Source organism: Carcharhinus amblyrhynchos, chromosome 25 (genome assembly GCF_965287045.1).
Source record: "Carcharhinus amblyrhynchos chromosome 25, sCarAmb.v2.hapA, whole genome shotgun sequence".
Classification (NCBI taxonomy): Eukaryota; Metazoa; Chordata; class Chondrichthyes; order Carcharhiniformes; family Carcharhinidae; genus Carcharhinus; species Carcharhinus amblyrhynchos.
Window position 1 is genome coordinate 23,324,007 of NC_137348.1, and position 12,620 is coordinate 23,336,626.

At 38.9% G+C, this 12,620-nt stretch overlaps 1 protein-coding gene across 5 annotated transcripts in view; it reads right to left on the reverse strand.

The window, feature by feature from the left end:
• Nucleotides 1-12,620, reverse strand: part of rc3h2 (ring finger and CCCH-type domains 2) — a 92,208-nt gene that overhangs the window by 10,865 nt on the left and 68,723 nt on the right. For all 5 annotated transcript variants that reach the window (XM_080212116.1, XM_080212115.1, XM_080212117.1 and 2 more), the window contains 4 exons: nucleotides 7,177-7,381; nucleotides 5,845-5,941; nucleotides 3,691-3,772; nucleotides 1,223-1,324 (listed from right to left, as the gene is read on the reverse strand). In XM_080212116.1, the coding sequence (XP_080068242.1) occupies nucleotides 1,223-1,324; nucleotides 3,691-3,772; nucleotides 5,845-5,941; nucleotides 7,177-7,381 (486 nt within the window). The remainder of the gene's footprint in view (nucleotides 1-1,222; nucleotides 1,325-3,690; nucleotides 3,773-5,844; nucleotides 5,942-7,176; nucleotides 7,382-12,620) is intronic.

Genomic DNA, 12,620 nt, shown 5'->3' on the forward strand with positions numbered 1-12,620 from the left:
AATCAGTGCAGCCTGGATGGTCCAGATGGCCTCTTTCTGCACTCCCCGCAGCTTTCTTTACCTTGGAGCCTTTTTTTCTGCTCACATCTTTTATCTTGACTCAGCAGATCTCTGGTACATTTCTCTTCTACCAACCCCCCCAAAACCCACCTCCCTCCCTGTGTCCTGCTCGTGGGACCCTTTCCTCAGTAATGGCAGTCCAGTTTCTGGCACATGACCTTCTTTTCATGCCACTTCACTATTTCTTCAGCGCAGGGCCAGTTCCCAGAATGTAAAAATATGCATGTGTGCCTCTTTCCTGGCCAGCACATGTGAAAGGCATGAACTGGAGATTCTGGCCTCCAAGCACCCGGTCTCAGATTTTGATTTAAAATGAAATATCCGGTTTCCAACATAATCACGTACATGCATGGAAATTAAACTGCTATTCCAGTTGATAAAAAGTCATCAAATTTGGTCAAGATAAAATATATCTGGTCATAAAAGGTACAATATTTCAAACTTGTGGGAACAAGGGAAAACTACTTTAACATCCAAAATGGAGGTCAGATGAGGCAAACAAAATATCTTCTGTTCCAAGACAATAAAAATATTTATTAAAGGAATCAGGGTTTCCCAACGTGGCTGTGTTGAAGATTAACCCAATTAATGCAGAGTATTCACATCTTTCAAGTTTTTTAATTAACCTGCTAGCAAGGAGAACAGACACAGTGAACTTCACTATGGTATTCTGTCGATCCATACAGATACTTAGAGTTAATTACAGCAAATGAGAAACTTTCTAATCCTCAATTTGCATACAAAGTCCACCAATCATAGCATAGCTTTTTGCCCTTTCTTATCCAATAGCAAGCTGTCAACATATCTTGTTATTTGGTAATTGTCATGGTAACTTGTTCTTTGTTTTCATCCTAGCCTGGAATGCAGCGTTTATGAAACTGACACAAGATTAGATTAGTCTCTTATCTTGAGCAAGTGTTGGCCTCACTGAAGGCCGAGTAGGCTAATAATCATTTTCCATTACTCAAAGTTGTTTTTCATACTTAATTTCCACAGCTGTTTCATAAAAGAAGCTAAGTCTCAGTAGGAATAGAGCAAATGGCCATGGTTTTGTAGAAAGTCCATTAAATTCCAGTTGGTGCTTTCCACTCACCAACTACAAAGTCAAAACAGCCCCATGAGAAATGGATGAGCATTTAAAATAATATGTGTATTACCATACCTCTAATCCCTCATCTAGATCAGCATCAGTATCCAAGGCAGAAAGCTCCAGTTCTATATCACGATCAGGCCTTGCATCTGCAGAAACCTCTGAAAATTGCCTCTATTGGGGAACAAATAATCAAGTTTTTGGTTTTGAATTAATTAAAATGCCTGCATGGAAGCAACAGGATAACTAAGAACAAAGTGTAAAAATAAACCAATACACAAAACATACTGTGTTTAAAGAATAAACCTTCATTGTGTACTGGCATGCAGTTGGAATATTAGCACAATGAAAGAAACCATTATATTATGGAACTCTTGGAGGTATCTTACACAACAGCATCGCTCAATGTGTCAATCATTAGTCACATGGAGTTCATTCAATAAGTGAGACACAATACAGTACAAAACTAAAAGAGGCTTACACAAGTACAAAAGGAGGTTGGGAGAGCTATCAAACGCAATAGGTTATTAAGGAAATAGGAAGATCTGTAAAGGGAATAAGGAAAAAAATCTGCAAGTGGCATCTAAAAAGTATGAACATATTAGGAAAGAAACTGTGGCAATATGGAGCTGCAGTTTTTCCACACTGCCCATGAGTCAGATGAATGAATAATTTTATATCCAATTAGTGTAGATGGGGGTACGATGAAGGGATACAGAAAGACTACGTGAGCAGTTAACAGGAGTTCAATGCTTTGAAGAATGAGGTCATCCACTTCGGATCCAAGAAAGATCAGAGCATCCAGCCTCAATAGAGAGAAAGTAGGAATGGTGGGGCTTATGCACAAAAATCATCAAAAAGATAGCAGACAGACAAAAGCAAACCAAAAGAGTTAACAAAATGTTGGCTTTTATCTCAAGGGCGCTAGAGTATGAAAGGTAAAGAAGTTACACTGTAGAACCACGGTTAGATCCTATCTTCAGTACTATTTTCAGTTCTGGGCGCCACACTTCAGAAGAAGACACTGTTCTTGAAAAGGGTACAATGCAGACTTACAAAGAATGATACTTGGCCCAAAGGATGAAACTATGAGGATGAGTTTGCAAATCCTTGTGTAGAGTTGAATTAGAGGTGAACTAATTGAATTGATTAAAGTGACAAGCATTTCAGAGAGGGTAGGTAGGTTCTTTTCCTCAAGTGGTGAAGAATAAACATACAAATTGGGAGCAGGAGATGGTCATTTGGCTTTTTGAGCCTGTCCTGCCATTCAATAAGGTCATGTTTGATTTGACTGTGGCCTCAGTGCAACTCTCCTGCCTTAAACACTTTGATTCCCTTGTTAGTAAAGTATCTATCTACCACTGCCTTAATAATATTCAATTAATCAGCCTTTACTACTTTCACAGGAAATGTGTCTCACATGCTCAACCCTCAAGAGAAAAGAATTCTCTTCATCTCTTCCTTAAAAGGGAGATCCCCATTTTTAAATAGTGTCTCCTAGTTCTGTGCTGTGTCATGAAGAGAAACCTCCTTTCAGCATCCACTTGGTCAAGTCCTCTCAGGATCTTGTACTTCAGTATCACCTTTCATTCTTCTAAACTCCAATGGATAAAGGTCCACCTGTTCACCCTTTCCTCATCAAGAGGACTTCCTCATTCCAGGAATCAGTTGAGTGAATCGTTTCTGAACGACTAAGCAATTATGTCCTTTTGTAAGCAAGGAGACCAAAATTGTACATAGTGGGACCACATCTGGCTCGCTAACAATCTGTACAACTAGAGCAAAACCAAAAACCCACTTTTATATTCCATGTTTCCTGCAATAAACAACAACATTCCATTTACCTTCCTAAACGCTTAATGTGCCTGCATACTGTCTTTGATGATTCATGTACTAGGACACCCAGATGCCTCTTTACCTGAAGAGTTCTGCAATCTCTCTCCATTTAAATAATATGCTGTTTTTTTATTGTTCCTGCCCAAGTACTTAAGTTCCCATTTTCCCTCATTATTGTCCATCTGCTAAACTTTTCCCTTTGCAGTTGCTTTGTGTCCTTTTTACAATTTATTTCTCAACCTAACTTTGTGTCATCAGCAAATTTAGCAATTATACATTCAATCCCTTCACTCAAATTATTGGTATGAATTGGTAGAGGTCATGGGTTTGCAAGGTGCTCGCAAAAGGAGCCTTGATGAGTTGCTGCAGTGCACCCTGTAGATAATACACACTGCTACCAGTGTGTCGGTGCTGGTGGGATGAATGTTGAAGGTGGTGGATGGGTGCCATTCAAGTGGGCTACTTTATCCTGCATGGTGTTGAGCTTCTCATTTTGCTGGGGTTGCATTCATATGGGCAAGTGGAAAATACTCCATCACATGCCTGGTTTGTGCCTTGCAGATTGACAAGGTTTTGGGCAATCAGGCGGTGAATTACTCTCTGCAGAATTTTCAGTCCCAGTCCTGCTCTCATAGCCACAGTATTTATGTTCTGGCCCAGTACAGTTTCTGTAAATTTCAGGATCTCAATCACCAAGTCCTCACCTGTTGCAGTTCAATTTGCAACTGATCTCCACCATTAGAATGTTTCCTATGACCAGACAGATCAATCACTCGCAATCTGTCCCTGAAAGAACAAATTAGCAATTATTAATATAATCCTTGATAATACTAATTAGCTGCTGAATGCACCATATATTGGTGAAGCAATGGGTTATGAACATGAAATGTCAAAGCATGACATTCTGGACCAACACTAAATAAAAAGTGATTTTCCATTGCAGAATCACAATAAGGCTTTCAAAATTCTTGTTGACTAAAATGTCAAAAGAGGTCTGATAATGGGTAGTTGGCCCAGCTTCAAAAGAAAATGTGAAAAATATATAAAAAAAACTTTAAAACATAAAATCGAGTTTGAGTCTGCATTGTAGATTAGAATGGATAGTGATTGTCATGTCCTACCACACGAGGTGTACGAATGAATGTTTTCAATAAAGTGTAAAGAATATTTGAAACACAACATTTAAAAAATTCATATATTTAAATATCCTATGATTCTTCAAAAATTGGATACAGAGGTGGATAAATTCACATGTTCAACTGTCATTTACACATTACTCAGCATCTTCATTTGTGAAAGATAACATTGCAGAGGGATCAACACATTATTTTTTGGAAGAGCAAAAAAGTTATATAGACATTTGGTAGTAGAGAGTATTACTGGAAAGAAAACATTTGCTGTTGATGCTTTTTGTCTTGCACTCATCAGGACATCTGCAAGAACACCAATTTTCAAAGGGAACAACAAAGGGTGTTGAATGGTTGGCAAGTGGACTCTGCTAGTGGTGTTGCATGGGGAATGCACTAGAGAACAGTTGTCCCTGACACTTCTGTTTGATTGAAAAAAGTGCAATGTTTGGACATATTGAGGGAATTCCACCCCTCCAAAACATTCAGAGTGTAATAATGGCAAGAAAATGGAGTTTTTCACACTGGTCCTTTTGGCAAGCTCCACACTGCAGCGCCAGTTGTGGATCGGAATTTTGGTTTCTCACGCTACCTTCCCAGTTCGCCATGCTGATCAATGAGCGTGGTGAGCTATTAAGATTGCACCCATTATTTCTGCAGTGGACAGGGCCCTGCGCAAATGAGCTACAATACAAGTTCACTGACTATCCACACTTGGGATTATTTGGCAAGTACTGTCCAATCACAAAATCCATTCCATTTGGTGCGTTTTGAAAGTATTGGCTAGATGAGTACAGTTAGTCCCCTCCCAACTGCAATCAGCAAAGGAAGTCCATTGATATGATCCACCTGACATTAGGAGATAAAACCTACATTCCTAGCATCACACTAACCCTGAAATTCAAATACCAATTACTCATTTGTGTGGTAGGAAGAATGTCTATTTTGGCTTGATGGCAACATTCTGTTAGTGGAGAATATATTGCTGCTACTGTGCAGTCATATGATTATGGCTAATTTCACCTATTGGCATAATTTGAGACATTTTACCCTTTCAGGATAATCTGATGTAAAATTGAGCACTTTTCAGGGCCAAAAGTGGCAGCCTTAAGCTCATTCAGGAATTTGCATGATATACAACAATAAATAGTTTGATTGGAGTAGACATTATCCTACAGGATAGTTTTGATGCCCTATCTCAGCTCACTGTCTCTTGTACGCTAAATCTCTATTAAGGGGCCAGAAAGATTTAAATTTTAATTAAGATTTAGTTTATTTTTAAATGAATTTTGCTGTTGCAGTTTTGCAAAACTATGCAAGATTTATATATAGATATTTTCTGCTAAATGGGAAAGTGCTTAACAGATCCTTTTAAACAAAAAGGTGCTCAGTGTCATGGACATGCAAAACAGGAAAAATTACTTCAAATGGAAATTTATGGATTATGCTGGAGACTCTAGTTTCATACTAGAAAAGTTTTGAAACCAGACATCCAGAATTCGTACCTTTCCTTAAAAAGTAATATGTTATAATATTGTCACCGAATGTTTTATTTTGTCCTTGAGAAAGATTTTTTAAAAAATCTATTTCAATATATTTTTCCATTTGAGGCCATCACATCTTAAAATAGTTTGATTTGTTCATAGGTCAAGATTCAACAGAGACAGAGATATAGGCCAGGAACCACAATATGATTAGAGATTGTTAATACCAATGACATTTTGTTATTACCTGTTTGGGTACTGGCCAGTGGAAGAATTTGATCCATACGAAAGGGCATGGGAACTCCAACTACTGGAATCTGCGTGGCTTACATGTGGACTATAGTCTGTGGAAAACATTCATTTTCACTAATTTGAACTGTTACAGAATTCTTCATCAGAGGGCAAATAATTTGAACAATGAACTAGTACACTGTCACCAGATTTTGTGCATTCATATCCAATGCAGAATTTCCAGAACACGTTTATCTCTTTTAACCTCACTCCATCTTAAGGAGGAAGTTTCCAAAAAGATAGTGACATGTGATGCAAATATACAAGTAACAATGCATTATTTGTATTTAAATCTTACATTATATGGTTTGGCATCCAAGAATATCATAACTGTGTGTGGGGTAGATGAGTTTATTCATCCAGACACTATTTGACTTTAAAAACTAAACTGCATATAAATTACTATCACCTCCAAAAACAAAGATGCGAGTGTTAAAAAAGATGAACATTTTAAATTAGGTTAGATAAAACCCAGAGAAGGGATAATCAAAAATATTTTTAGAAATCTTTAGTAATTATTTGTGCTGCATGGGGTTGATATTCCAGTAACAAAAGAACTGACATTCAACTAGAGTGTAACAATATTACTACTTTAGCACAGAATAGGAGTTGAAAATTTAAGAAACTAGCCAACACAGGGATAATCAGAATCCCAGAGTCTGCTCTTAGTCCTAACTAAAAGTTAGGTTTATAAAACACTGTTGTCCTCAAACAACTGATCAAAGGCAAATGGAGACATATACAACAGTTCAGAGACAAGTACGAGCAATACAAAGAATGTTGCCATTTTTACTTTGGTGTCATATTTCCCCTTTCATTTAGGCAGTGGTATAGTGATGTCACTGGACTAATAATAGAGGTCCAGGCTAAAGCTCTGGGGACACGGTTTCAAATACCATCATGACAGCTGATGGAATTTAAATTCAATTAATAAAGCTAGTCTCAGTAATGATCGCCATGACAATCACCACTTTAAAAAAATCATTTAAATTTACTAATGCCTTTTATAGGAGGAAATCTGCCATCCTTACTTGGCCTAGCTTACATACGACTCCAATCCGCAGCAATGTGGTTGACTATTAACTACCTACCCTCTGCAATGACCAATCAGTTCAAGTGCTATAAGGGTGGGCAATAAATACTGGCCCAGCCAAGGATTCTACTTAAAAAGAAATCTACCCTAATTAGAAATTTTTAATAGTTTTTATTTGAAAACCTAATGAATATACCCAATTGTACAAAACAATGACTGCCCTTACTCATAGGGAATACAGAAATTGGAACAAACCTGTTACACTAATTGGCTTTGTAGCACTTCCTTGGGAAGCTGTAGCCTGGACTGGGTCTGTGTTGTGATAACCTGTGCGGGCAGACCGAGAAATTGCACCCCACTTAGAGATGATCGGTCCGTCACCGAATGGAATAATGGGATCTTCATCTTTTCCTCTTCTTTGAGAGTCAAACAGATTTAGCCTTCGTTTCACATTAAGGTCCTGGGAACAAACAAGAATGTTGTGAAAATTAAACATTTAAATAGTCAACTTTAACGTTTCAACCACACAGGTTTTTGAAAAAAATCTTTCAATTTTAAACTTTTGATACATAATCAATATTTTAAATCCTCTCACTGTGGATAAAACTTGGAAACATTTAATTTTTATCCCCCTTCTTCAGTAAGATTTATATCAAAAGATTCCTGAGGGAATTAACCACCATTAAAAACAGAATTTGGATATTAAGGCAAAACAAATGCTAGAAATAAATTCATGTGTATGTGTATTGACTGGACACCCAAATGTTAGGTGCTGTTTCCCAGCCTCTCAGCTCAAGCCTAAGACACATTAGAAAGAATACAATCCACATAAAAATGTCAGCTATGAAAGTGGGTAGCTAACACTGTTAATCATGAGTGAGAAAGTTATGGGTTCAAATCTCACTCCAGAGACGGGGCACAGTCGTATAGATTGACACTCCAGTGCATCACTGAGAAATCACTGAACTATCAGAGGTGCCATTTTTCAGATGAAGCATTAAACCATGGACACACTTGCTGTCAAGTGGATGGTACTCTCTGAAGAGGAGTGTCATCCTCAGTATGTTGGCCAACATCTATCCGTCAAGCAACACCACACAAAAAAAAAAACAATGACTGACTCTGCTCTTTCAGATTACAGCAATGTGGTAAATCTGTGCACAGCAAGCTTCCTCAATGACTCCATTACAAAAGTACAACGGAATGTGCCAAGATTCTGAAAGGTGCCGTAGAAATACAAGTCTTTTCTTCTCCTAAATTTTAAGATTGCTGTTTTGGGTAGATGTACCATTTGATGTGATACTGCAGAATGCATTCAACATGATCCCAATTATTTGATTTTAGTCACAGAGATCATGAGAATAATGCATTTAGTTTAATGGTGCTCGAATGACCAAGGGCAAGAGAGAAGAACGTTAACTGCTCCCTCCGCCCCTTCCCCCAACCTCAATCAACTGTTTTTGAGCAGGTCAGTGCTGAGCCATCTTCTTTAACTGTTGGAATCCATTTTGTGTGGATATGCTTATAGTATATGGAGTATTTGACCCAGCAAAAGTGTTCCAAATCAGGATGGTGTATGGATTAGAGGAACTTGTAGATGATGTTTCCATACATCTGCTGTCCTTGTCCTTCCAGGAGGGTTGTGGAGGCAGGTTTAAAAGATGTTGTTAAAGGAGCCTTGATGAGTTGCTTCAGTGCGTCTTGTAGATAGTATAACATTGCTGTCACTGTGCGCAGTTGGTGAGGGAGTAAAAAAAAAGTTTTAAAGGTTGAGGATGGTAGCCGATTAAGTAAGCTCCTTTACCCAGGATGGACCTGTTGAACTTTTAAAATATAGTTAAGGCTACATTTGTCCTGTCAAATGCAGCATTTTCCATCACACTCCTAATTTGGAGAAGGTCATCCTGACTCGAAATTTTGACACAATTCTCTCTCCACAGATGCTGTCAGCCTGCTGAGATTTTCCAGCATTTTTGGTTTTTGTTTCAGATTCCAGCATCCAGTATTTTGCTTTTAGCCCATTGACTTCAGTTTTGTTAGGACTTCTTGGTATCACACTAATCAGTATTTACAAGTAGACAAGGAGTGTAAATTAATTCATGGGTTAGGTTATTCAAAATTTATAAAGCCATTTGCCCTGATTTTTCTCAAAAAAATTTGGATGACATTTTTTGAAATGACAGCCATTTACAATCTATATTAATGACTTGTATACAGGGAGGGACAGCTCTGTAACCAAATTTGCAGATGACAAAAATAGGGACAGTAATGAGGAATGCAATGAGGAAATAAGAATCTACAAATGGATACAGATTGGTTAGGAGAGTGGGCCAAAATGTGACAGATGGAGTTTAAAAGTGGATAAGTGTGAACTCATGCATTTTGGTCGTGCAACAGGAAAGCAACTTATTATCTAAATGGAGAGAGACTTTGGGGTGCTGCGGTGCAGAGGGATCTAGGTATCCTTGTTCATCAGTCATAGAAAACTAGCATGCAGGTACAGCAGATAATAAAGAAAGCAAATAGAATATTGGCATTTATAGCTAAAGGAATAGAATATAAAAAAGGTAAGGAAGTACTATTGCAACTATACAAGTTATTGGTGAAACTGCACTTAGAATACTGTGCAGTTTTGGTCCCCTTATTTGAGGAAAGATATAGTGGCATTGGGGGTTCACAGATTGATTTTAGTGATGAGGAGTTTGACATATGAAGATCAATTGAACAGTTTAGGCCTATAGTCTCTGGAATTGAGGGGAGAATGAGGGGAGATTAAATTGAGGTATACAAGATGACAAAAAAGGTAGGGATAAAGTAGACGTGGAGCTTTCTCTTGTGGGGCATTCTAGGACAAGAGGTCATGGTCTTAGGATAAGGAGTAGCAAATTTAAGGAACTACTTCTTCCAAAAGGGTTCTATGGCAAATCTGTGAAATTCGCAACACCAAAGTGCGGTGGATGTTGGAATAATGAGTAGATTTGAGGAGTTAGACAAATTTTTAATTGGTAATGGGAAGAAGGCAAGAAAATGGGGATAAAGGAGATTACAGCTATGATCAAATGGTGGAGCAGACACAATGGGCTGAATGGCCTAATTCTGCTCCTATATCTTATGAACTAAGGGATTATAACCAAGTTTGGAGGGCAAAATTGCACGAGATCAATAATTCCAAAAATGAATCACCTGAAAGAGGATAGATGCTGGCATATCATTTGGTGCACTGAGTTCTGCTGCTCTGAGGGCCAAGAGAAAGAAGAAAAATCCACTTTATGCCATCAAATTACTTGTGCCAGATCTTAGTGCCATGATATTGTATTTCCTCAAACTCCTAAACTATAAAATCAATCTTTATGAAAATATCCAGTCATTACCATTTTCTCATGCCCTTTCTCTGCAGTACTGAATTGATAAGCCTACTGTACTCACACTTCTTGTGGTGACTCATGCTCAGTTATTTGGTCACTTATGCTACTTTATTTTCCTAAGAAGCAAAATTTCATTCATCTTCCTATAACTGGAAACCTAACAAATTCTCAGGTTGCTTCAAAATCTCACCCTAAAGTATTTACTGTTTTTGTGACAATTACACTTAATTTTTTAAAATGACTTGAAACTAAAGAGAAATTCTTGAGCTGTTGCAGGTACAATGGGTCAGTTGGCCTTCTATATGTTAATTTCTATGGTTCTATGAAACTGTCCATGTCTGCGATGTTTCATAAAGTGAATTAATGAATCACCCATAAATAGATCATCGAGTGAAAGATTAACCCAGTCAAAAAGCAAAATGGACTAGTTCCCAGGCAACATACTTGCTTCTCAGCTGCAGATTGTAGAATTAATAAAAACTCTCAAATTCATAGAACATGCTCAGATTGGTAGCCTTGTACTGGATGAAAACGCATCAAGTGCGCAGATTCCAAAAATAAGTTCACCAGCATTCAAATACTCTTTCTGTGGTGGCAGGTCAAGCAAAAAAAATTCAGCTTTCAAATGCATCACACACTATTTTCAGGACCTGGCAATAATGTAAATGAAATCTTAACTAGTCATCAGTTTCAATAGTGAATGCTGAAATCGGCCTAATGTTGACAATATATTTTCTTAGAAGTGACAGAAGGCATGATTTAAGAAAAGGGGAAGCACACATGTTGAAAAACAGGCTCAAGTATTTTCAGTACAAAACAGAGCACATCTTGATTCACCTCCAGCTGAAAACCAGCAGGAGCATTTTTACCGACCTGAAAAATAGTGTCAACACCAACAGATGCTATGACATGCTTATCCCACCCTGCACCAATCTCATTTTCCAAACCAATTTCTCTGAAAGTCCCAGAGCTAACGTACATCACCTCTGGTGTAAACAAAATTTTCAAAAGATCATTTAATGACCAATGAAAGCCTCAACCATTTTAAAAGGTAATTTGCAGTACAATTCTTTTTCGGAGTCAATCACTTTAACACACTGTCATAAATCACAATATTTGTTTTAATAATTAAAATGTTATTTCCTACTGTTACGCCGTTACCTAATGTTACGCCGTTGTTTAAGAAGGGTGCCAGGCAAAAGGCGGGGAATTATAGGCCAGTTAGTTTAACGTCTGTGGTAGGTAAAATGTTAGGATCCGTCATTAAGGAGGAAATTGCGAGGCATCTTGAAGGGAATTGCTTGATAGGGCGGACGCAACACGGTTTCATTAAAGGGAAGTCGTGTCTGACAGATTTACTGGAGTTCTACGAGGATGTGTCTAGGGCAGTGGATAGAGGAGAGCCGGTGGATGTGGTCTTTCTGGATTTTCAGAAGGCGTTTGACAAGGTACCTCACAAGAGGTTATTGCAGAAGGTCAGGGGACATGGAGTTGGGGGTAGGGTGTTAGCGTGGATAGAGGATTGGTTGTCAAATAGGAGGCAGAGAGTGGGGGTCAATGGGTGCTATTCGGATTGGCGGTTGGTGACTAGTGGGGTGCCCCAGGGGTCGGTGCTGGGGCCTCAGCTATTTACCATTTATATAGATGATCTGGAGGAGGGAACCGAGTGCAGGGTGTCGAAATTTGCTGATGACACCAAGATTGGGGGAAAGGCAAATTGTGTGGAGGGTGTGGAGAGTCTGCAGAAGGATCTAGATAAGCTGGGCGAATGGGCCAGGAAATGGCAAATGGAATTTAATGTTGGCAAGTGTGAGGTGGTCCACTTTGGTAGGAAGAATGGTAGGAAGGACTATTACTTACGTGGCGAAAAACTGCAGCAGGCGACGGTGCAGAGGGACCTCAGGGTCCTTGTGCATGAGTCGCAAAAACCCAGCTTGCAGGTGCAGCAGGTGGTCAGGAAGGCGAATGGGATGCTGGCCTTCATAGCGAGGGGGATTGAATATAAAAGTAGGGAGGTCTTGCTGCAGCTGTATAGGGCATTGGTGAGGCCGCAGCTGGAGTACTGTGTGCAGTTTTGGGCGCCGCACCTGCGCAAGGATATTTTGGCCCTGGAGGGAGTGCAGAGGAGGTTTACTAGGCTGATACCGGAGTTGAGGGGATTGAGCTATGAGGAGAGGCTGAATAAACTAGGCTTGTACTCGTTAGAGTTTAGAAGAATGAGGGGAGATCTCATTGAGACGTATAAGATGATGAATGGGATGGATAGGATAGAGGTGGAGAGACTCTTCCTGCTCAAAAAAGACAGTAGGACTAGGGGGCACAGCCTCAAGATAA